The sequence below is a fragment of the Macrobrachium nipponense genome, chromosome 24, assembly GCF_015104395.2.
Source record: "Macrobrachium nipponense isolate FS-2020 chromosome 24, ASM1510439v2, whole genome shotgun sequence".
Taxonomy (NCBI): Eukaryota; Metazoa; Arthropoda; class Malacostraca; order Decapoda; family Palaemonidae; genus Macrobrachium; species Macrobrachium nipponense.
Genome location: NC_061091.1, coordinates 65,327,711 through 65,353,611, shown reverse-complemented (window position 1 = coordinate 65,353,611; position 25,901 = coordinate 65,327,711). Strand labels below are relative to the sequence as shown.

Sequence of the window (25,901 nt, the reverse complement as noted above, 5' to 3'; positions counted from 1 at the left end):
TACTGAATTTCCGATTTTGCTCTTATTAGCCAATCGTCCAGATAAAGGGATATATTTATCCCCTCTAGATGTAGCCATCTCGCAACATTCATCATTAGCCTCTTGAACACTTGAGGGGCCGTAGAAAGGCCGAAGCATAGGGCTCGGAATTGGTATACTTTCCCCTGCATCATGAATCGGAGATATTTCTTCGATGATGGATGCAGGGGGACATGAAAGTATGCATCTTGTAGATCTAAGGAGACCATCCAATCTCCTGGACGAAGAGCCGCAAGAACCGATTTTGATGTTTCCATAGAGAACTTTGTGTTCTCCACAAATCGGTTCAATGCGCTCACATCCAGGACCGGTCTCCACCCTCCCGAGGATTTCGGAACCAGAAAAAGACTGTTGTAGAATCCTCGGGAATGCGGATCCCGAACCACTTCGATGGCCTCCTTTTGCAACATCTGTTCTACCAGTTGCAATAATGCTTCTTTCTTGGCAGGGTCCCTGTATTGGGCTGACAGTTCCCTCGGGTTCGTAGTCAAGGGAGGTCTGTCTCGAAAGGGGATCATATATCCCTTTGTTACCACGGAAAGGGACCATATTTCTGCCTGTCTCCTAGTCCATTCTTCGGAACATTTCCGAAGTCTGGCTTCCTACCGGTGCTTGAAGGACTGTTGTCTCATTTCGCTCTCTTGATAGGTCTGAAGGAAGACCTACCTCTCTTCTGCACTCCTCTCTTCTTAAAAGAGGGTCTGGCCGAGGTACTCCCTCGAAAGGGCTGTTGAGAAGCCCGATTCTCTCTCTTTATAGGACCCGAAGTCCTCGATTTCTTTGCAGATTGGGCCAAGAGATCTTGTGTGGACTTTTCTGTCAAAGAATGAGAAATTTCTTTTACTAGATTTGAAGGAAACAATTGGTCCGACAGAGGAGCATACAGAGAAGATGACCTCTGAGTAGGAGTAACTGCTTTCGTCAGAAAAGAGCTAAATAAGACTCTCTTCTTCAGAATACCAGTTCCAAACAGAGAGGCCACCTCTCCTGATCCATCCTGAACCGCCTTGTCCATACAGGAAAGAACACTATGAAGGACTTCTGGACTAAGAGATTCCTTCTCTTGTGTCTTTTTGGCCAACACCCCAAGGGACCAGTCTAAGAAGTTAAAAACTTCTAAGACATTAAACAATCCCTTGAGGAGATGGTCCATCTCAGAAGTCCCCCATGTGATCTTTGCTGATGACAAGGCTTGTCTCCTAGACGAATCTACCAGATTCGAAAAATCTGCTTCGGCAGTGGACGGGAGAGCTAGACCCCGTGGTTTGCCCGTCTCGTACCAAATTCCCTTCTTTCCTGATAGTCTGGAAGGAGGGCAGGTAAAGACTGTCTTCCCCGCCTTCTCCTTGGATTCCAACCAATTTCCTACGAATCGGAGAGCCTTGTTCATGGAAATGGTTGGCTTCATTTTAATAAAAGATGATTGTTTCGGGACCTTCGTGCTTGTAAATAAGGACCTTGGAGAAGGAGGAGCAGTCGGGCTTAGAGAGTCCCCAAACTCTTGAAGTAAGAGGGCTGCCAGCGTCTTGTAATCTGACAAACCCGGAGCCGAGTGGTCTTCAGAGTCCGAAATCTCTTCCAAATCCAATTCCGAAGAGGATTGTTTATTTCCAGCAGGAGACTGGCCTCTTGCAACATCCACCCCACTCTCGCAAGAACGACGACCGCCTGTGCGATAACTTGCGTCCCTACGAGAGATAGGTTGATCCTGCAAAACGACCTTATCCTTCTCCTGGCAAGAGCGATGGCCGCTTGTGCGACACCTTTCTCTCCTGTCAGACGAAGGATGTCCTCTCCTATCGCTTTCTCCGGAACCACCTATGTCTTGACAAGGGCTACGGCCGCTTGTGCGACAACTAGAGTCCCTGTCCGGTAAACGGTTTATCCTTCCGAAAGCTAAACAAATCCTCTTGGCTTAATTGTCTTTTGGAAGAAGTCCGTCTCTTATTTGTCACTTGTGGCTCATTGCGCCGGGTTGGCGCTCGTGATTCCTTGCGCCAAGCTGGCGCTTCTGGCGCATCTGGCGCATTTCGGCAGGGTGGCGCTTCTGGCGCATCTGCGCCTCTGGCGCATTTCGGCAGGTGTGGCGCTTTCTGGCGCATTTCGCCAGGCTGGCGCTTCTCTGGCGCATATGGTCGCATCTGGCTCTTCTGACTCGTATGGAGTCTCAAACGCATCTGGCGCATTGCGCCAGGTTGGCATTTTTGGCGCATTCTTCATACTCCTCTGAGTATAAGCCGAAACTTCCGTTTTTTCTTTCCTTCCCTTCGTCTTCTTTATAGGAAGGAAAGAGTCCTTTCTCCTGGAGTCTCCTTAGTAAAAACTCCTACTAAGGCCGAAGTTGCTCCTGCACATTTAGGATAATTTTCGCAGCCGCATTCTCTTTTTCCTTCCCTGATTCAGGTGAGGGATGTCTAGAAGCGGAAGGAAACTCCGATTTCCGTTTAGGAACCAATCTCCTTTTCTTCTTCTCACAAAGTGATAGATCGGAGAAAAGCTCAGGGCTTGAATCCAAAGTTGGAGCCTTCCAACTTCTCTTTAAGGGGCGTGACAGTTCATCAGAACTCCATCCCCTTACATTCGGTGAAGAATCTGACGAAGAAAAAGAAACACTTCTTTAGGATGCTTTTTCGATAGCGATCCTTGGCAGTTCGGGTCGTCACAGAATCTGCCGAGGGGACGCCTGATCGGTGGGGATTCTCCATAACCTCCGTAAGGCTTTTGACATTCCTTCTCCTCTGGGCCTGTGAGCTTGGAAGAGGTCTAGGCCTGGGAGCGAGATGAAGCCGATCAGACGCACCCTCCACTGCACTAGGGACACTTAATTCACTATCACTCTGCTTACCTTTCAACGTCAGCATTTGACGTTCCATCCTTTGTAGCGCAGCTTTAAGATCTGCAATTTGCCGTTGCCGGATTTGCAGTCTTAGTACTAGAGGAGAAGATACAGGTTTAGGGTTAGGTGTTAATTTAATAGGCTCGTTAGAGCGAGACCTACTTACGCTTCTGGAGGAAGCCTTCCTAGCCCTATCCATATCTAATTTCCTTAAATATGAATTTAAATTCTTCCATTCTTCCTCATTCATATTTACACATTCATCACAGGTGTTAGAAATTGAACATTCATTCCTTCTACAACCCCTTACAACTGTGTGAGGGTCTACCGAAGCTTTCGGTAGCCTCACCATGCATCCCTCATTTACACACTGTCTTCTAACCGTAAAGCTAGAATCCGACATCATGAGAAATATCCAAAACCAAGTCCAAAAAACAGTCCACGAAAGAGTATGCCAAACCAAAGATCCAATACGTCACCAAAATAACCGGCTTAGAAGATCAATAGCGATGAAAAAACACTAAAATCAAATCAGGAGTAAGAACAACAATGTTGCTGTCACGGCCGATAGAGAAAATCTGTCTTAGAAAACGGAATGATTCCTATTCCCGCCACCAGCGGCGGGGCGGTAGATCACCTGACCTACCTGTAGTGTGTGCCGCGAAATTCGAATTTCTATCGGGGACGACGGAGTCTATAGCTAAGTATATATCTGACAGGTAAGTTGAATGCATAAAACTGTAACACTTAACTTTGCAAAAAACTTAAAATAAAATTTATTTTGTCTTTTTTCGATTTTTACATTTCTTTTTACTTTTTTATACTTTACGTAATTTCAATTTCTTCACCACCGAATGGATGCCAGTCCGTTTACGGAATTTTTCGAACCACCATGAGAAGCCTTGAACTCTGGGGTTGCCGTTGATGTCCCCTCTCCGCCGTCGTCTTCGGCTTGGGCAATCAAATCGCCGAAAATAGTGCTGGCCTTCTGGCAGATTGCTGTCTCGGTTATCGTATCACCATCGATTTCTTTGTCCTCGATCCATACAAGAAGCAGCCTTTCCATTTCATTATGTACATGGCTCCCCTTGTTGGACAAAATAGTCACGCCTTGGAAGGTGTAGCTGCTTTGATGGCTTCCTTCTGCTTAAGGATGGTGCCTATCGTCGACGGATTTTGGCCGTATTCCTTAGCGATCACACTCAACCGCAAGCCAGCTTCATACTTTTTTTATTATCTCCATCTTTGTCTCCATAGAAAGCATTCTCTTCTTTCTGTGAACTTCAGCAACTTTCTTGGGACCCATGACTATATGTACTGTACGTAATTAAGTTACGTATGTAGTACGTATACTAATTAGGTTCTCACAACACAAAGTAGCACAACGAAATCACTAACGAATTTACGATACTAAACGAAATCGTTGGGCCGAACGAATGCCGCATGCGTACGATAAAGCTTTGGGTGCGAAGTGGCCGAGCGAAGGCACGCCACCACGTAAGATGCATGATGGGAGGGATGCTGTCCAATAGGAGAGAAGGATCTCATGGCTTGGCTAGCATCAGGAACCAATGGGAGAGCAGGAGGATGGTAGCAAGTCTACTAGAACTAAGATGGCGGCGCGCGGCGCGAGTTTCAAAATTGTTATCGGGCGAATCTCGGACTTTCAGAAACCTTTCGTATCTTGAAAACTTTTTGTATGTAGAGCAGTAAAATTTTTCGTGTCGGCTTTCGTATCTCAAGTTTTTCGTAATTTGAGCCTTTCGTATCTCGAGGTACCACTGTAATCCATTCCATGAAGGAATGCGTTCGGCTAGAACCATCGAGCACAAGAAAATATGCTCGAGCATTTGCATTTCAACCGAAACGGGTTCCAGTGAATGCAAATGCTGTGGTGGTGGTGTTGTTGAGATACTAGTATCTCAAAATCAAAACCATTAGTATCTCAAAATCAAAACCAGTAACTCTTGGGAGGCTTGTAAGGCAGTCCCGAGTTGTAGTTCAATTAAGAGAAAAAACTATTTGTCGTCTCGGTCACATACCCGTAGAGTTAACTACAGTATGTGCCTACACCTCAGACAATTCAATTGATAACAGAAGCATGTTGCGAGAGAAATATACGTAGTATATTTGTAGGTTCCTGTACATAGACCTCCAGCCTAAATTCTCTTCCATTCAAGGAACAAGAATAAGGACTGGAAGCAGACCACCTTCATTCTCTAATGAAGGGAGCGAAGGTGAAGTTTTCCCGAAGGAAGACTTCTATGGTGATAACAGGATACCGAAGGCGACTAGTTCAAGCTGAACTGGATGCTCCTAAAACAGTAGCACTGGAGAGGCATTCAAACTCTCTGTGTTATCCATCCTGAACTGATTGACAAATGTTTGGTAAAATCCTAGGATTGAACCAAAAACATAAGTCTCTCGGGTTTGAATTCAGAGGAGTGAAACTCCACCGAATTCCTCTTATTTCCTAGTTTCATTCTGGTATAACCAAGAAGTAAAGGGGAAAAAAGAGAGGAAGACTGACTGTTATTGCCCGTTCTTCTCTATCCCGGGGATGGCTGCCAACTGAGGCGACGGACCGTCAGGTCCATCCAGGCTGAGCCCCTCCTGAGATGATCTTCCTTCAGCAGCAATACTTCCTTCGAACGCTATAAATTCCAGGAATTAATGGCTTCCAAGGCATTCGAGCATTCGGCAAGATTCCCGATTATCAAAGTAACAATTATCAGGAATTCTCGTCTCACCTACTCTGGACCGTGGTCTCGCCCAAGTGTTTGCAGATCGCAGAAGACAAAAACACTCAGAGTGTGCTAGAAACTCCAAAGAATTTTAGACGCTCGGCAAAACCCCCCCCCCCCAATTTCATCGGACAATCATCGGGTGGTGGTCCTCCCGATTCCCATAGAAATCTAGGAGAAATGGGCAAGATCCTTCCACAACGACGGGGACTTACGTCCTGTAGGACCCGAAGGCCCTCCAGGAACGCAGTCCCAACACTGAATCCTACGGAGAACGCTCGCAGGATCCCTCTCATTCCCGTCGCAGCCATAGGAAGAGAGGGAATGGGGAAGGAGGACTGGACGCTCTTGCTTGCCTTGCGAGCAGAACTAGCAGACTGAGAAGTGAGTTATGGGTAGCCATCAACCTGCGGTGATGGCTGCTCAGAGTCCAGGAAAACTAACGTTACCGTCTGGAGAAAACGTTTTCCCGAAGAGGGTTACGAAACTCGTACTGTAGGCGAAACGTCTGCTGCCACCGTGACCGTCGTCTGGGTGGGGCTGAGCGTGCACCCGACAGGAGAGAGCCGATACCGTCCTCCGACGCATCCCAGTCCCCGTAGAGGCCGAAACCTGTCAAGAGGACCGAAGGGGGAGCCCACACTGGTCTCTGCGTGCGCAGTCCAGCAGGACCGTCATGTGAACAGCAGTGATGGTCACTCCATGAGTCTAGGAATCGTAAACATCATCGTCCTCGCCAGCCCCCACGATCTCCTCCAACCAGTTGAGCATAAGATCTGTTTGGTCCCAAGACCGAACCAGGCTTGTGGCCAGACCATAAGAAGTGGATTCATCACGGTCACTCCTGTTTGCCTCGTTCCTCCTGGTGTAGCCTGAGGAGGTTGAAAGGACAGGTGAGGGAGACCTGGACCGAGGACGGAGCGTCGGTCTCGTGCGTCAGGGGAGCTGCTACGAGTGGTCCTACCCTGCCTACCAGCAGAACCAGTAGGCGGGAGGACTGTAGGCAATCACCAACCCACAGTGGCGATCGAGCTACAGGTCTGGACCAGTAGTCTCCAGGAGAAGCGCTGGACCGAGGATGGTTGCGTCTGTCTCATGCGTCAGGAGAGCTGCTACCAGTCTTGCGAGCTGTCCTGTCCCAGTGTAGTGACTGTCGGGTGACTGGTAGTGTCTACTAGCGCGTTGAGAGCGACCACCGTCCTCTCTACCACGGTACCAGGCCCAGCCTTGGGGGGACCTCTTCCCAGCTTCGCCACGTAAATGGTCTGGTGGGAACGTCACGTCAACCCTGGGTACCAGACGATCATTGGTCTGGCGAGAGTCACTTGAGTGACTCTGACCATCCCTCTGCTCTGTGCCTGGGTCCTGACACACGGTGAGCGTACTCAGCAGTCTGGACCTTGTCTGCACGGTCACCCGTAGGTGACTGAACACTTGGTGGCGCTCGCTCACGAGTGACCGAGACAGTTCCCGGTCCGGAGGTAGAACCTCTGGAGCTGGGAGTAGAGGTACCAGTGGTAGCCGGTACCCGTAGGGTCCCTGTCGTCTTCTTCCCTGGGGAAGTAGAGACAGGCCCTGTTCCCAGAGGAACGGGAGGACCAGCAGAAGACCCACAGACCCTTAGAAGTCTCTGTGAGAGATTTTTTTTTTTTTTTCTTCTTCTTTGGGGGGGGGGGAGGCCACCTTCTTCTTCCTCAGCTGGGGGGCCTTGGAAGCCGTAGGGGAAGAGGCGGCAGAAGACGACAACGAAGACGACGACACCTTCCTCTTCCTCCTGGACTTCCTCTTTGCCAGCTTCCTCAGGACAATCGACAGGTCCTCCATCCAGGACGGAGTTAGGGCAGTTGCGTAGCAACACGGCCCAACTGCACCTGTCCAGAGGGACCTGCGGGAGCTGCAATGAAGAGAACGCTTCCTCAATGAGGGTTACAAAACTCTCGCCGGGCAGGCAAAGCATCTGCCACCACGGAGACTGGTTGGTCGCGCAAACAAGACCGTTGTCTGGGAGGGCCTGAACGTGCACCTGACAGGAGACAGCCGATACCGTCCTCTGACTCTTTCAAGTCCTCGTTGATGCCAAAACCTCTCAAGAGGGCTGGATGGGCAGCCTCCACCAGCCTCTGCGTGGACGGTCCCGCAGGAACGTTATGCCAACCCTGGGTACCGGTCGATAGCTGCAAGAGCGATTGCCGGTCTGGCGAGTCACTTGAGTGACTCTTACTATCCTTCCGCTCCATACCTGGGTCCTGACACTGTGAGCGTACTCAGCAGTCTGGACCTTGGCTGCACGGTCACCTGTAGGTGACCGTACACTCGGTGACGCTCACAAGTGAGCGGCTGAGACTGTTCCCGGTCCAGAGGTGGAACCTCTGGAGCCAGGAGAGGAGGTAACAGCGGTGGCTGGTACCTCCATGGTCCCCATCATCTTCTTCTTCCCTGAGGAAGGAGAGACGGCCCCATTCCCGGAGGAATGGGAGGACCAGCAGAAGACCCACCTGTCTCACCGGAACGAGACAGACCCTTAGAAGTCCCGTGATGAGAAGTCATGACGAGACTTCTTGGGGGGGAGACCACCTTCTCTTCTACGGCAAAGCCTTAGGAGTTGAAGGGGTGGAGACATGAAAATATGAAGATCTCGAAGAGGAGGATGACGACACTTGATAAGCTCTCTTCTTCGATTCCTCCAAATTCTGCCAGACTTCTACCATTAGGAATAGATAAACATCACAGGGCAGCGCGAAAGCTTCGTCCAGTGACATAACTCCAGGGTAGTAGTGGTAAATGAATAAGATTATCAGCAGGGGATCAGTACACACACTCGAGGATTGGTATCACAACAAGCTACGAGTCACAGGTACAATTCCAAGGTTAGGATAACTAATACGAAGAGCTATCCAACCAATACTGCTGTAAACACAATCACCACTGTTATTCTGTAAAATAAGGGGAAAAAAAATGAAAGTAATAAGGATACTCCTCTCACATCCAAGGGCACCGCCCTCCGAAGTGACAGGAGATCCCCCAAACACCAACACCACACGCCCCTTCTTCTACCTTCGTCCGATAGTAAGTGAAAGGATGAAGGAGAAGAGAAATTACCATACAAACAAAACAAGGACAAACCTTTGAAGTTCCCCTCGGTAATCCCCAAATCACAAAAAGTGGGTTTGTATATTAATTGAACTTAATATTAATATCAAACACCATATATACATATTTATTTAAAAAACAAAAATAAACCAGAAAGATCCCACCAGGTAAAAATGATCAACGACCAGTCAGCAAGAGCTCACAAACACACGTCTTCATCAGAAGACAGCCGAAACCAAAGTGGAGTGTTAACATCCAGACAGGCTAGCGTACCCGCCTGCCACATGGTAATTACTGCCTAACCACCTTGTTCAAGAATTTAACAGCCGTAATTCTAGCTACGCCGAAAGTAATTCCTTTTGTAAAGGACTGAGGGTTTGTATATCGTGTAGGAACAAACAGGTTTTGATGTAGGATAATACCTATATTTGGTAGCTGCTGTGAGTCCTCAAAGGAGTTACTCCCATGATCCCCCAAAGGCTCAAAAGACAGACCAACCAATCTCAAAAGAATTCCCTACTAGCTGGTCTCTGCCAGAATAGTGGATGTTGGCACAATGATGGAATAGTATAAGGTCTCCTTCCTGATGAGCTCTTGAGTGCATTTCCTTTTTTAAAGATAACATTTATCTTGCTGAAAGTTTATTCCAGTCATCAGAATAGTAACTGGCCCAAACCCAAGTGAAGCAACCATCGACACTTCAAAAGATCCATCTCTGTGGAATCAGACCTACTTACAATCTTCTACATCAATAATTTATTCCAACTCCTTTCTGTTATGGCCAGTCATAAAACAAAACTGTTGACTGATACTGATGCAAGAATTTACCTTATGAGGATTCCCTAACTCAGTGTGGCTTGTTCACTTCCTGAAGTCCACCTTACTCCCTCAATATCATAACTGAGGTCCTTGCACACAATCTAAGAGAAGTATCATTCTCAAGTTTTCAACAAGACAAGAGAAAGATGAGGCATTTTCTCCTGAGATACAGAGTACGTATGTGTTAATTCTTAACAAATTTTCCTGTTAAACAATAAACTAGTCAAGTATATTGTTTGTTACCCTAATATCTCCAATGGAACTGTGCTTGTGTCTTAGCAGAATATACAGTCAAGACTAATGGACAAAGGTTACCTATAATTTTCCACTTTAACAGATTACATATCCATAAGCCCAATTAACACTCAATAGTGATAACCCCTCAATGACTGTCATACACAAGACAATGTACCATTCATATCAATTCTAGTAAGAGCAGAGGTTATCTTCCCAATTGCAAATGAAATTCACTCATTTTCTTTCTCAAGATTCGCACTGTTTTGATGTACTTGTGGTAGTAAATTTTTTCTCACCTGAATATAACTTTTTTTTTTCTGCTGCATATTAACACAAATAACAGTAGGTACTATATCATCTAGTTATCTGAGTATGTCAACTTATGAAAACAATAATCATGCCTACAAGTTTTGACAATATCAGTCATGTTTACAAATTTATGGATTACAACCAAATTATACTATTTCTGAGCCTCCAGTCTTTTTGTCACATCATATTACTAAAGTGATTTCCATATTTGTGGAGGCAGTCCCCCGTCAACTGTGAAGGTTCCGTTCCGACGGCATAATGACGAGCAAAAATCGCTGATAACCAAAAATTGCTGAATTTCAGCGCTAATTGGCACAGATAACCGAATTTTGGCGCCCATAACTGGACAATGGTGCCTCAGTTAGATAAATGTCGGCGCCATTACTCTATTATCAGCGCCAATAAGAAATCAGCGCAAACTGGCGCCGAAAATCTCCGATATGCGGAAATCAGAGTTGAAAATCACCGATAAGCAAAAATAAGCAAATACCAGATTTTTGTCACTAGACAAAAACCATAAAACCAGAATCCCAATAACCAGGAACTGCCTATACTGCAAATTTTGGGCAACTTTATCATTTTGGTAGTCATATTACTTCAGTAGATTCAAGTAAACAGATTATACAGAGAAAATATTTATAGCATAGTACAATAATGGGTATGGAAATAAATAAAGAAGCCTGCAAATGATAAAATATCACTATCATGCTAGTAAAGTATAAAAACAAGCAGAAAAATGATAAGCCTTACCTTCTCATGTTTCAATAGATACTCTACGGCCTCTTCAAAGTATGCAATATCAAACTCTTCTAAGCCTTTGGGAAGATCATCATAATTGAAAAAAGCAAGTGCAAGAGATGCAAAGCCTCGGGAAGCAAGTTGAGCCGATCTAAATTCAAGAAGACCACCTGCAGTACCAAACATATCGACAACTCCTGGGAACGGACCGTCACCTGCAAAGGAATTGTTTGTCAAGATGAAACTGACAAATAAAACCAATTCATCCATATAATAAATAGTGAGCACAAAAAACACACAAATATAGCCATGATGGAAGACAAGGGAAAAAATTAATAGAAAAAATGAGCAGAGATCCTTCTGAAAAGAGCAGCTTGGCTTATATAATAATGGTAATTTATGTAATTACAGTCACTCCCGGGTTAAGGCGGGAATCCATTCCAGCGGCCTGCCATAAGTCAGAAATTGCCGTAACCCATAATATCGTAAGAAAAGTTTCTTTGATAGTTTTAGGAAGTCCATAAAAATAAGGTCATTTTGGGCTAATGACTCAAATTTCTCCGGTAGTTCAATGATCTTTTTGTCTTTGCCAATTAATCTTGCTCTTCTAAAAAACTCTGAGGATGTTTTGGGGAGGATTTTTCGTCAATTTGTCATAGCGTTTGTGTCACTAACGAGTTGATTGATTTTGTAGAGGTAAAAGTCTTTATCCATGATCACGATTTTGCCGTCTTTGTCAGATCTACTTATTAAATTTAATTTTTGTAGCGAGTGGATGGCTTTCATAAATCTATGGAGGACAGAGTATTTCTTATGGTTATGGAGGAGTTATGGGAGTTCCATTTGACAACGTCTGAGAGAGAGAGAGAGAGAGAGAGAGAGAGAGAGAGAGAGAGAGAGAGAGAGAGAGAGGAGACGAGAGAGAGAGATAGAGAGAGAGAGAGAGAGAGAGAGAGAGAGAGAGAGAGAGAGAGAGAGAGAGAGAGCGTAATTGGTGGATGGATGGTAAACGAATGAATTGGCTATTGGTGAGTTCTGGGTTGTCTGCTGGTGCTGCTGGAGTTAGTTGTTAGAGTTCTGTGTTTTGGAGGCAGTTTTTAGTCAGTCTTGGGTGAGAGCCTGTGATAGTCAGTAGTGTCGGCAGCAGTCTGAAGGCATTGACAGCTATAAGTCAGTTAAGTTGTGTTATTGATTTGTTGTTTGGTTGTTGTTAAGTTGATATTGTTTGCTTTAGAGCTGTTGTGCCTGTGCTGTTGGATTTATTGTGCTTGTGAGTTCCTGTTGGGTTGTGGGTTAGTTGTTGTGGTAGAGAGTAGTTGTTATTGTTGTTGGAGGCTGTTGTGGTTTCTTGGTGTGGTTGTGAGTTGCTGAGGGTTGTTGAGTTGTGTGGTTGTGGTCCTTGGGTGTTGTGTTGTTGGGTTGTGGTTCTTGGTTGTTGTCTTTGTTGTTGTTGGTATCTCCATGACTTTGACCGGCAGACAGCACAGCATAGCCCAGAGTATCTAGAGTTGGGTGAGTACATGAGTAACGGATAATTACATTTTAAATAGTATATCTAGAGTTGGGTAAGTACATGAGTAATGGATAAGTTGGGTGAGTACATGAGTAATGGATAATTACATTTTAAATAGTATACCTTGAGATGGGTGAGTACATGAGTAATGGATAATGACATTTTAAATAGTAATGTGAAAACATTACTTGAGAAACGTAGATGTCACGTAATCAGGTAAGGAAGTCATGGAGGAAAGTCTGCCCAAAAACGACAGTCCAGGATGTGTGTGAGCATGTGAAGCTTAGCTAAGCACAAATAGAAACAAGCAACAACCACCTACATTCATGGGAATCTACTTCGGCTCTCACGAGAACTTGAAACGATGATGTGTCTTAACCTAGATAAGAATGTTCATTCGTATACCTGTATCTTTTGATTACGTTTGCTCGCCTAGGATTTGTAAATGAATTGTACTCAGACTTCCTCTCCACCTCTTGTCTCAAGATGTAATCTCTTACAGAATATAAGTATATTTTCCTACTCTGTGTTTCCACGACTTACCCTCTACCCACGCAAGAATATGAATATAGAGTTCAGAGAATATCTTCGCAGTTCCACTGAGGAAGAAAGTGACAGAGAGCGAGATCATCACCCACTGATGTTCGCTATGCGAACCAAAATTACCAAACAGGTAGTCCGTTGTAAACACTGCTACCACTAATACATGTGTTTGTGTTTTTTTTTTTTTTTTTCCTGTGTAGGTAGGTCAATTGTCCTGCGTGTATTCGGTAGTGTAAAGAGGAAAGTATGACTGAGGGTGAGTTTGGTAGCCGGATTGATTAGGTTTATGTGGGGGGGGGATTTTTCCCACTTGTTTTTAAGCTTGTGATCCAGCCACATGGTCAGCTTATGCATTTAGTAAAATGCCTTTTAAACATATCTCTTCTCAGCTGTACTTTTCATCTCATATGAATTTAATAAAAGCAACTATAAAATCTAGATTATTTTTCCCGTCTGGCATGAGGGCAAAGGATAAACCAAGGTTCAAGACTAAGAGTTGGTTTACAGCCACAGTTCCCACAGTGGGTGGCACTGCCGCCGTAGTGGTGATGGATTGACATCGGGGACCGTGAGGCGCAAGGGAGAGGTTGGAGGCCACATGGTGGTATTATGAGCATTTAATTTTAAGCAATAAATGGGTTTTTTTCTTTTTTTACAAAATCTGAATAACCAAATACATGTCATAGTTGGTAGAACAGGGCTTCAGTGCAGTTGACTTGCTTCTTTCCAAGCAAAGGAACAGACTTACAATTATCGAACATGGGGATCTACGTCGTCTTCTTAGTGAGTTCCAGTCTGATGTGGAGAAACTGATATCCCCGCACCAAGCACATCCATCCCATTAACAGTACAGTGGTACCTCAAGATACGAAATTAATCCGTTCCGAGCCGGCCTTCGTAACCTGAGTTTTTCGTATCTTGAACCGCATTTTACATGTAAATTGCCTAATTCGTTCCAAGCCCTACAAAACACCACAGTAAATTTTATAATAAAGCTAAATTGACCAATAAACAATGAAATGCAACAATTTGGACCATTCAATACCTAACTTAATACATACTACTAATATGTACTACATAGTACCTGTAAATAGTAAAGTTTATTAGTGTACATGGCATAAAAGAAATACTGTACGTACATATGTACGTATGTAGTAAAATGTGGAACCTTACCTTTCGAGTGAGGCTATCTCCGAAAGTGGGGACAGAGGAGGAGGACAAATGGCAGAAAACTTGTACATACACTTAAACTTTACGAAACACATTAAAAAATGTCAGGAAACATTAAGACTAAACTTTACGAAATACATTAACAAATGGCACAAAACCTTAACACTTAACTTTACAAAAAACTTAAAATTAAATTTTTTTTTTTTCCATTTTTTTTTACTTTAGTTTTTTTTTTTTTTTTTCTTTTTAACAAAATTTCAATTTCTTCACCACTTTCAACTTGGTTCTTTTGTAGTATCACTTGGATCTTCCTGTTTGCTTACTCCTACCAACAAATGACGTGTCAATTCCTTAAACTGCCCGAAGGAAGAAGGAAAGGTACAAGAGAAAGGAAGCCATCCAACTCACTCATTCTCTCATCCACACAATCATCTTGGGTAAGATACAAAGGTGCCCTGTTAAGGGCAACTATGAGTTACACAACCTGTTGGGCAGCCACCACAGGTCCCAGGGAAAACGTGTCCATAGATCTGTGGGCAACATCCTTAAGATAGAAGGAGGTGAACGTGGGCTGGCGTAACCAAGTACTAGCGCTCAGCACTATGTACAGCCAAGTTCTTTTTGAAAGCCAGAGAGGGACCAATACCCCTAACGTCATGTGCTCTAGCCTGCACAAACGTGGTGATGGAATCATCAAGAGTCAAGTATGCCTGTCTGATGGCTTCCCATATCCAAAAAGAGATAGTATTCTTAGACACCTCTTTCTTTGTACGGCCTGTATTGACAAAAAGTCTGCGGCAGCCTGGTCTAAGGTGCCGAGTCCGTTTGAGATAGTAACGTAGGGCCCGGACAGGGCACAACAAAAGCTCTTGAGCATGACCACCCACAAAGTCAGTCAGTGATGGAATGGAAAACGAAGCGAACCTGTCATCATGCACAGAGGGATTTTGGGTCTTGGCCACGAATTCCGAACAAATTCAAAGGACACTGACTTCCAACCCCTGGTGTGCTTCACCTCATAACTCAGACCATGGAGCTCTCCTACCCTTTTGGAAGATGCCAAAGCCAAAAGGAAAACTGTTGAGCACCAGGTTCCTATCAGATGAGCGGCGCAAGGGCTCATATGGACTCTTAGTCAAGCTCTTAAGCACCAAGGAAACATCCCACGTTGGGGGCTTGAGCGCTCTAGGAGAAGGCGACTGCTCAAACCCCTTAACTAGCAGGGAACGTTCCCAGGAAGAGGAGATGTTGATACCCTTCAGGCGTAACACCAAACTCAGAGCCGCCCTGTAGCCTCTAATAGCAGTCACGGACAAACGTTTCTCGTCTCTGAGGAAGGTTAAAAAGTCTGCTATTTGCTGAATAGAGGTCAGGAGTGGAGAAAAACCCTGTTTACGACACCAATCACAGTAGATCGCCCATTTGCCTTGGTAAACTGCGGAGGTTGACTTCCTAAGACTGCTGGACATGTGCCCAGCTGATTTCTGAGAAAAGCCTCTCTCTTGGAGGAGATAGTTGATAGCCTCCAGCCATGAAGAGACAGGGATTCTACTGACTGGTGGAACCTTTCTGCATGGGGCTGACACAGGAGATACCGCCAAGGGGAAATCTCCCTCGGAATCTCCAACATTAACGATAGCAGATCTGAAAACCATTCCGCCTGAGGCCACAGAGGGGCTACCAGTCATTCTGAGACCCTGTGAACCCAACGGCCTGTTCAGAACCTGACGGATCAAACAAACGGAGGGAAAGCATACACCTCCAGGTTGTCCCAGGGATGTTGGAATGCGTCTTCTGCCAATGTCAAGGGATCTGGGACCACTGAACAGAACACCTCCAGCTTCCTTTTGTAACGTGTCACGAAAAGGTCCAGCATGGGTCTCCCCCAAATCTGGAAAAGCCTGTCTGCCAACGCTTGATGAAGGGACCACTGTTCCTAAGATCTGATCCCAGCGACTGAGTTTGTCTGCGACCAAGTTCCGCTTCCCTGGGATATACCTGGCTGAGAGCTCTACCGAATTGCTGATTGCCCACTAGTGAAGCTTGACGGTCAAGGCATGAAGTTGCTGAGAAACTAGGCCTCCCTATTTGTTCACGTAGGGTACCACCGTGGTGTTGTCCGACATGAGAACGACAGTGACCCTCTACCATCCCCCAAAACTCCTTCAGACCCAGGAAAGCCGCCTTCAACTCCAAGACGTTGATATGCTGCTGCTTGTCCTCTAAACCCCAAATGCCTGTAGCAATGAGGCCGCCTAAGTGCGCGCCCCAACCTGCAAGGGAGGCGTCCGAGAACAGAAGGAAGTCCGGAGGGAGAGAACGCAGAGGGACGCCCTTCAATAGATACTGGTCGTCCAACCACCAACGAAAGTCTTCTCTCACTTCAAAGACAGTGGGACCACAAACAGGGGAGAGTTCCCCACCGGAGACCAGAACTCCCCCAGTCTCCATTGCAGAGACTGAAGATGAAGACACCCATGAGGGACCAGCTTCTCCAGGGAAGACAACACTCCCAGAAGAACCTACCACTGATGAGCTGACTAATGTGATTCTGACAGGAAGCTGCGCGCCACCACCCGCAACTTCTCTAATCTCTGATCCAACGGGAAATCTTTTGCCACTGTCGTATCGATGACCCTGCCCAGGTAGAGAATCCTTTGAGTGGGTACGAGGTTCGACTTTTCCTGGTTGACTAAAATGCCCAGTTCTGGACAGAACCGAAGTAGATGATCCCTGTCTTGCAGCAGCTTTTCCCTGGAAACTGCCAAGACTAACCAATCGTCGAGGTACCTCAGCAAATGGATCCCCAGAGCATGGGCCCAACTTAACACGAGAGAGAAGACCCATGTGAACACTTGAGGGGCTGTCGTCAGCCCGAAGCACAAGACTTGAACTCGAAGACCTTGTCCCCAAGAGAGAAGCGAAGGAACTTCCTGGAAGTTGGATGAATAGGGATTTGGAAGCATGCGTCCCTTAATTCTACCGAAAGCATGAAGTCGCCTTCCCTCACGGCTGCCAACACCGAGCATGGGGTCTCCATCTTGAACCATGTCTTCCTGATGAAGTGATTCAAGGTGGATAAGTCGATCACAGGCCTCCATCCTCCTGACGCCTTGGGCACCAAGATGTGACTGTAAAACCCTGAGGACGGTCGCACCACTTCCTCTATCGTATCCTTGTCCAGCATTTTCTGCACTTCCTCCTGAAGAGCCAAGAACTTTAGAGAATCTGGAGGATATGCCTTCCTGAGCTGCAGCTTGTCCAACAGAGGAGGAGAGAAGTCAAATGGCATTAGGTACCCCACCCAAAAGGACATCTACCACCAACTTCTCTACCCCATAACTCTGCCACTTGGCCCAATGGCCCGCCAGGCAACCACCACCCGTGGCGCAGGAGAGGGAGAGGCGCCTAACGTACCAACAGCCCCCTTTACCTCTGCCCCTTGGGCCCCTTCTTGGCTTAACGGAACAAGAGCGAAAGGGGCGTTGATCCTATGACCTAGGCTGAGTCGAACGGGAAGGCCCTGCCAAACTTGAAGTTCTCGACGGCCTTCCAGGCGACAATCTCCTTGACTGCTGCTGGACAGGGGAAGGAGGAGGAGGAGCCAGACGTCTCCGAGGACAAGACTCTGACTTTGACACGGCCTGGTGTCAGCCCGGCGCCGGTCTATCGCATTCTCGAGCTCTGTCTAAGGAAACAAATATTGGGACTCCAACAGATCTCAGTTCCTCAGTGCCAGCAAGGACTCCATGTCTTGTGATCTCTCCATCCTAGACAAAGACACGTCTCTTCTAATCAGAAGAAGGTAAACATGATATTATGATACAATAAAGTTTTATGCATACTTACCTGGCAGGTATATATATAGCTGTATTTTCTGAAGTCCGACAGAATTTAAAAAACTTCCGACACACGCAGTGGTCGGCCAGGTGGTTAGTACCCATTCCCGCCGCTGGGAGGCGGGTATCAGGAACCATTCCCATTTTCTATTCATAATTTTTATTTCCACTGTCCCCTGAGGGGAGGTGGGTGGGTACTTGAATATATATATATCTGCCAGTTAAGTATGAACAAACTTTGTATCATAACAATATCATTTTGCTCATGAACTTACCTGTCAGATATATATATATAGTTGAAACCCACCGTTGGAGGTGGGAAGGGACAGAATAGAAGGATTTTGGGACACAAATGCATGCAGATGATTTACATCTTGGTTCCACCTGTTAGCATAGCCGACTTCGTGATTACTGTCACCCAAGTCTGCTTCTGCTTTACTAGAGTTGCCAGCGAGGTAGAGACCTATGAAGCTGGTGCACTCCAGATTATCTGTCAACGGGGGTGTGACCACAATGTGACTAGACCATATTGACCATACCATGAGGGCAAGAAGAAGTAAAATAAATATATATATAATTATATATATCACCACCTGACCAACCTAGCCAAAGTTAATGTGTGTTAACTAAGGCTTCAGAGTTAAGCAGTCGCCGTTGTCAGCGACTCCACAACTAAATTAAGAGCTCTTCCTAACCATTTTCTACAGGATAGGATGAGTAGTACTTCTTGCCCCCAAGATTGTGTCTGCAGACACGTATGGCCCTAGCGAGCAGCAGATCTCATATGCCATCTTCACATCTCGCAGGGAGTGTGAAGTGAACCCAGAGTTGCTTCGCTAAAACATGGTACTCAGGATGTTGCTGAGTGCCATGCTCTGTTGAAATGCTTCCGAGGCCGCGCCCTCACCTCGTGAGCATTCAGATAAAAAGCTTTCAAATCTTTGTGCAAACACAATGAAGGAGCATTTTTTTGAAAGAACTCCTTAACCCTAAAACCAGGGTGTACTTCGATATGGGCAAGTCTGGTCTTTTTCGGAACACTGCAGATTGCCCGACTGACTTCGACTTTCTTGATTTTAAGTAGATAAAACTTGAGAGACCTGACAGGGCACAGGACTCTCTCTGGCTCCTGCCCACTAACTTGTGCCATCCTTGCTTCCAAGATCCTGGCCCAAGGACAAAAAGGGTTTCCATTCTTAGGCCATAACGAAAGGCTTAGAGAGCACACCTCCTTGTGTTCTCTAAAGCCAAAACTTGTGACGATGGCTTAAAATCTCACTAAACCTCTTTGTTGTATCTAGGGTGGTTAGAAGAAGGCCTTCCTGATCACATACAAGAAGTTAACAGGCAGGAGAGGTTCGAATGCTTTGACATCACGAACTTCAGACTACGTCTAAGTTCCATATTGAAAGCTTCGATCCGGAAATGCACAGTCTGTACTAAAGTCAGGTGAACGACCAGTTGACCAGTCAGACGAATCAAGGACAGCAAGGCTGTACCCTGAAGACCAAAAGGCACTATTCTTAGCTGAAGGATGAGTGTCTGGACTGCCTGGGCGATTCAATCTAAGCAAACCTTGGGGGTGTATCAACGCAACCCAACGTCGTCCGCAATCGACTTCGTCAATAAGAAACTCAGGGCTACTATATGTCGCCTGATCTCGCACGAGTGTCTGACTCCGAGAAAACAGGCGAGGCAAAAAGTAGATGGTGAGCTAGAATCGAGATTCCACAGACCTCAATGATCGTGAAGGTCTTTGTTGTTTGACAGATGCAAATCTGTCAAACAACATTCTCTGTTGTCTGTTCGCACTGGCAGAATTTTCAAAACTCTCGGCAACGCTAGACCACTGGTAGTTCAGGTGATCTCCCCCACGTTCCCGTGGCGCTGGTACTTGGAACTATTCCCGTTTTCCTCAGATTTTCTCTGAACCCTGTCTCCTGAGGGGAGGAGGGTGGGAATTTAATTATATATACCTGCCAGGTAAGTATGCATAAAACTTTATTGTATCATAACAATATCATTTTTATGCATGACACTTACCTGGCAGGTATATATATAGCTGATTGACACATTTGGAGGTGGGTCACAGACAGCAACATCGTCATAATTCAAAAATTAACTCAATTTTTAAAATTATTTATTAAGTTCCTTACCTGCTAAGGTAGCTGACTTCGTAGGTCCTGCCTCTTAGCCTGCTAAACCTTAGTAGCTCTCAACTAGGATGTGACCTGTTTGTTGAGAAAGCTAATAACAAGGGTCTGACAACTGGACGGGACCAATTTGTTGACAGGAAACCCTAGCCCTCTCTTACCAGGGGCATTCATGCTAGGATAAGTTAGACCACCTGAACCACACACAAAGCTAACGTAACACATTACACTTCACATACTGAAGAGGAAATAACCCTCTCAGACAACCATAAAAAGAACACCACTTAATTAAAATACCTAGCATGTTAGTAATCTATCGTTGCTGCCGTCGATCGAGACGATTCGTACGGACTTTTGCAATCCTGTAACGAACCTCTAGATGATCGTTACATTCTACGCCTGTTGTTATAATAGGCTCTTTCTCGTAAACTCGAGCAGGGACCGAGAGAAGATACTTCTTAAGATATGAGAGAGCTGTGGAATATCAGAGTTGATGTGGACCACTGGTTCCAAAAACTCGTTTCGAGGACTGGAGGGACGACCGAATTGCATTTACTTCTTTCAGATTAAGATCCAGGACATCTGAAACACTATCCAGATGTCCGCACCTTCTTTCTATCATGACGCACTGAGAGATGTTCAGAATAATTCCTAGATCTTGAATAATATTTCAGTTTCCCGGTAGGAAAAAACTGTGGTCTGAATTGCAGTCTATTCGGGGAAACAAACTTCTTCAGGAAGGAAATGGTCCCCAGCAAGCTCATCCATTCCCTCCCCGAGTATGCTTACTTCCCTATAAGGCTGCGCTTTGCCTAAGCAGGAGAGCATATAAAAGTGCAATGTTGCGGTAGACTCGTAGTTCTATACCGTGCGGTAACGAGCACCGAAAGGATTAAGAGATAACTCTGTTGAACATAGTAAGGCAAAACTAATGCAACGTTTATTCATTCACGTAAGAAATCCCCTCAATCTTAGGCTAAAGTCCGTGATTGTAGGACAGAGATACAGTTAGTCAGTCATCCCGCAGGAGAGACGTAACCGCCAGCACAGAGATACGGTTAGTCAGTCAATCCCGCAGGAGAGAGAGACGTAACCTACAGCGCATGACAGCGCACGATCTGTTACTGGTGGCTCGGTTGGAACTTGGACAGTCAGACACAGCAGCAGCCAGCAGCTTACGAACGTCGTCTCTTAACTTTATGTCTGGGTTGCCAGCTACCCTATTCTACGAAGAAATAGGTCCGTTATTTTTTGAACAAAAAGAGACTCTCAAGCTGGTATATTTAAGCGAAACAGAAAACCCTAAATATATAGATGCGTTTGTGTCGTCAGAACACTACCATACAACGGTAAAAGATAAATCGGAAACTCCTGGAAGGCTGCAGGGAGTGACGATTAAATGTCCTTAAAATAGTAGACCATAGACCTCTCGGTTGCCATCCGAAGAGGTAACTACAGCAAGCGTGTATGACTTGAACCAACCAGTAGTAAAATAACGCAAGGCAAAAAATTTTATTATATCACAATAAAGTTTGTTCATACTTACCTGGCAGACATATATATAGCTGAATTCGGAAATACAGCTACATACATATCTGACAGGCAAGTTTCATGAACAAAACTTAGAGAATCGAAGCAGACATCTCAAGCTTCTTAAGATACTGGACATAAGCGTTCATTGACGTAGTCTACAAGTCTATTTCTTGTACGAGTCTGCGAATGAGGAAGGAGAGCTCTTCCGAACCTTGTCCTTATTCGCTTACGCAATATCAAGTTAATGAGATGTTTGTCAATGAGAACTAACCCATTAACGGTACAGAGAGATATTTTGTCAATGAGGGGAGGACCCAACTTACTTGACAAAACGATAGTATATTGTCAATGGGGAAAGTCACTGAATTGACAAAACGTAATCCAGGAAGTCGAGCCTTTTATTTTTCGATTCCCGTCTCAAACAAGGAAGGGACAAGAATCCTGTTAAGAGACTGGGCTTACGGTAGGTAGAACGACGATGCTCAATCGGCATGGAAGTCTCGACTAGAAACTAACAAAATCTATCATCTGAAAAACCCTTTCAGATGGTCTAAAAAGCTTTAAATTTATTGGCAGTATGGCAAAGGAAGTCTTGTCTTGCGCTTTCCTGAAGAGCGTCCTTTTGATGAGTGCCTTTGCAAGAATCCTACTGAACGTTGCCGAAAATCCTGACGTTCAGGACGTCGAGCCTTTACATAACCGTAACTGTCTTATCTCAAAGTCTTGACTGAGGTAGAGAAAACGAGATCTTCCCTTGAGCTTTCCTTAACTCCATCCACCTTTGCGAAAAGCAATATAATATTGACAGAGACCTCTTGAATTCACGAAACCCGAGGTCTTGCTGGGTTTCGAAGACGAAGTTCTGTTCACTTTCTTGAGGCTCAAATCTTAAACAAGAGCTTGAAGAGTTCAACAGAAACGTTCTGGTGCGCGCTCGGCGTCCACTGGCGAGGACGCTCGGCGTCCTGGTGCGCGCTCGGCGTCCTGGTGCGCGCTCGGCGTCCACTGACGAGGACGCTCGGCGTCCACTGGCGAGGACGCCTCGCGTCTCCGGTGCGTCGCTCGGCGGCCACTGGCGAGGACGCTCCGGCGTCCACTGGTGAGTGCGTCCATTCCGAGCGTCCTGTTCAAGCCGATCGTCCAAATAAGCGTGCAGAAAAGCGTCACGCTCCTGACAGGCGTCAAAACAAGCGAGAGAAACTGCCTTCTTTTTCCTATTTCTTGGTGGAAAGAAGTACACGTGATCAGGCAACTTTCGCCTTCTTACTTCTCACTGAAACACATAACGAGGGAGAAGGGACGTGAAGCGTCCTCTTCTATAAAGCTTCTTAGAGGGCGCGAGTCCTTCCGAGAGCTCCAACCCTTGTGCGGGGAGGACGCCTCGGAGGACGAGAAGCAATCCTTCAGGATTCGTGCATGTGCACGCACTTTGGCAGTCTGGGGATTTTCATCAGAAACTGCCGAAGGCACGCCAGATCGGTGGGGTTTCCCTGTAACCCTCCTTCGGCTTTCGACATGCCCTCTCCCTTGGTTCTGGGAGTTCGACAGAGGTCTAGACCTAGAGGCGTTATAAGGCCGATCTGACGCACCCTCCACTACACAAGGGGCACTGTCACTGCACTTAGCCACTTCACTATTGCTCTCTAAAGCAAACACTTTCGATTCTAAGTTACGAATCGAAATAGTATAAGAGAAAGGGCAATAACCTCTACAGACACTGTTTTAGGGCCCGAAGGCAACATTACAGGGTTAGGCGTAACAAAAACAGAAGTAGAACTCTTCACAACAATGAAGGAGAGCGATCACCTCTCGCAGACATAGTCATAACCCGTAGGCCATACTACAGCGTTAGGCAAAATAAAGTCTACCGGAAGGTTAGCAGTATCACTACCCTGACTTTCGTAATTGATTAATTGCGTACATACTAAAAAACAAAACTTTTTCCTTACGGAATTAGACACGTTTACTGATTAATTGCGTACATACGAATCATACTTTTTCCTTACGGAAATAGACATGTTTACTGATTAATTGCGCCCCCCCAAGTGCGGAACTACCGAAGCTTTCGGTAGCCACACCCTATCTTTGCAGACAACACCCTCTGAAACTAGCCTAACTAGATTCAGATATCTTATGCAAAAATGAATCAAATTCAAATCAATTTAAGATAGCGTATGCCTAGCCACAAATCCAAGTAAATAAATTAAAAGACAATTAGGATACTTAGCGGCAAATGAAAGTTTCCAAAATCCTAAGCCGGAGGTACTGAAAACAGGTGTTTTCAGTACCGGCGACAGAAAATTTATGAATAGAAAATGGGAATGGTTCCTGATACCCGCCTCCCAGCGGCGGAATGGTACTAACCACCTGGCCGACCACTGCGTGTGTCGGAAGTTTTTTAAATTCTGTCGGACTTCAGAAAATACAGCTATATATATACCTGCCAGGTAAGTGTCATGCATAAAACCATAGATTAGCACTGAGGTGAGTCATATATGAAAACGCCTTGCCCCCGGACTGCAACAGACTGGCAAGCGAGGATGCACTCGCCAACCCTTCCGGGAACCTGTCAGAATCTATCTTGGCAATAACCACAGACCAGAAGTCCAACCAAGAAACCGTCTGCAACATGGAGGCCACTGTAGATTTCAATGCTGGGGCATCTTGCGGAGACAAGGACGGAGCCACCAACCTCACCTGCTCCAGTCAATCCCAGCTTCAGGCGAATGACGTCTGGGTTAAGATGGCGCGACATCAAAAATGCAGAGCTCGTAGCATAGTACTTCCTATGTCTCATGAGAGGCGAGGGTAGAAGTTTGGTAGAGCCCCTAGAGTGAAGCGAACCGTCCCGGTCCAAAACAGAGGCATTAACCTTCTGCAAGACCAACTGAATGTGCCCCGACAAAGGAAGGCAGCTGAAGAGATGATTTGGGATCCTGTGTAGCTCCCACCAAGTCTTCCAAGCAAGGAGGAGTGTAAGATGACAGGCTCGAGCCTGAGTCCTACTTTCCAAATTGTTAAACCCACCAATGAGATCAACAACTTCCGAAAAGGAAGACAAAAACTCTTGCGTCTCCCTCCTCCTGCTCCGGCAACGGAAACAGACAATGAGAAGGATGTGTAGGCTCCTCTAAGGCACTTTCCCCATTAAAATTAACGGAAGGGTCAGCTGCCAAACAGCCCAAAATACCAACTAACCTGTCTGGGCTGGGTCCACGCATCGGCTTCCAAGATGAACCCACTATAACATTAGGAACATTACTTACCCCAACAGATGACTCATTAGCATGTCCGTGAATGGTCACGGGCGTGGCAGACGTACAAATATGAGATGGGGGGAATACCGAATACTCGAGATTGAAGGAGAATACCCTAGAGTTGAACTTTTGGAAGCACCAGTGAGAGAGGCAAGCAAACACTCCCGCTGCAGCAACTCCGCGCTCACTACCTTCGACCTCTTGACAGGCGCCTTGAGATCCTTACGGCGACCAATAGGCCTTGGAGAAGGAGGAGCATTTGCATCATGTGCACGGGCAGAGGAGGTTGCAACATGCTCGCAATGTGCATGGATGGAGGATGTTGCAACACGGTTGTGATGCGCACAGACAGGAGGTTGTAACACGCCCGAGAGATTCAAGGCAGAGGACGAAGCAGCCCCTGCAGACTGCACAAGGGAAAGTACACTAACACTCCCCGAAACACCAACACTCAAGAACACGTCCGCGTTGTTCCTCCCTCGTAGGTGAAGAAAGGGCAAAGTCCTTAGCCTTCCAACGCTTGATACGCCTACGTGGCATAGAGGGGGAAGAGGGAGAGGAAGACAGCACTGGTTTCTTATGCGATCTCTTCGCAGGAGGCGGGGACGAAGCAACACATTTCCTACCAGTCCTCCCAACTGATAAGGCTGCCAACTTGACATCCAAAACAGAGTCCAACCTCTGAAGCACTGCCTGGCATATAACCTCAGACTGATGTGCCAGAGAAGGCTCTGATGACATGGAAGGGAGATGTAGCAAACTGGGCAGCAGGGATGACGTCACGGCTTAGAGAGGCAGAGCAGAGGAGATGACTGGGAGTGACAGTCATCGATGGGAGTGACGTCAGAAGTGGTGGTGACGTAAATGTTTCCCCTCGGTGCAAAGGGGAATCATACGCTACCAGCGGAGGAATACACAAACTGATCCCGTGACGTCATCAACTGGGTTGACGCCACGGCGTCTCTCCGACTTGAAGAAGCGGCAGCAGTCACTGGCGGAGCAATACAAGATGGCCGACCTCGGCTACCCACGAAGACGAGGCGGAAGGAAGGGGGGACGGGATGGCCAGCCTTGGGAGGGG

The 25,901-nt window shown here is 46.2% G+C and overlaps 1 protein-coding gene across 8 annotated transcripts in view; it reads right to left on the bottom strand.

Annotated features, from left to right (window-relative positions):
* LOC135205703 (acyl-coenzyme A thioesterase 1-like) overlaps window positions 1–25,901 on the bottom strand; it is a 107,885-nt gene that overhangs the window by 47,946 nt on the left and 34,038 nt on the right. For all 8 annotated transcript variants that reach the window (XR_010312580.1, XM_064236695.1, XM_064236696.1 and 5 more), the window contains exon 6: window positions 10,825–11,027. Coding sequence is in view for 7 of the 8 variants with exons in the window: in XM_064236695.1 (XP_064092765.1) it covers window positions 10,825–11,027 (203 nt within the window). In the remaining variant the exon portion in view is untranslated. The remainder of the gene's footprint in view (window positions 1–10,824; window positions 11,028–25,901) is intronic.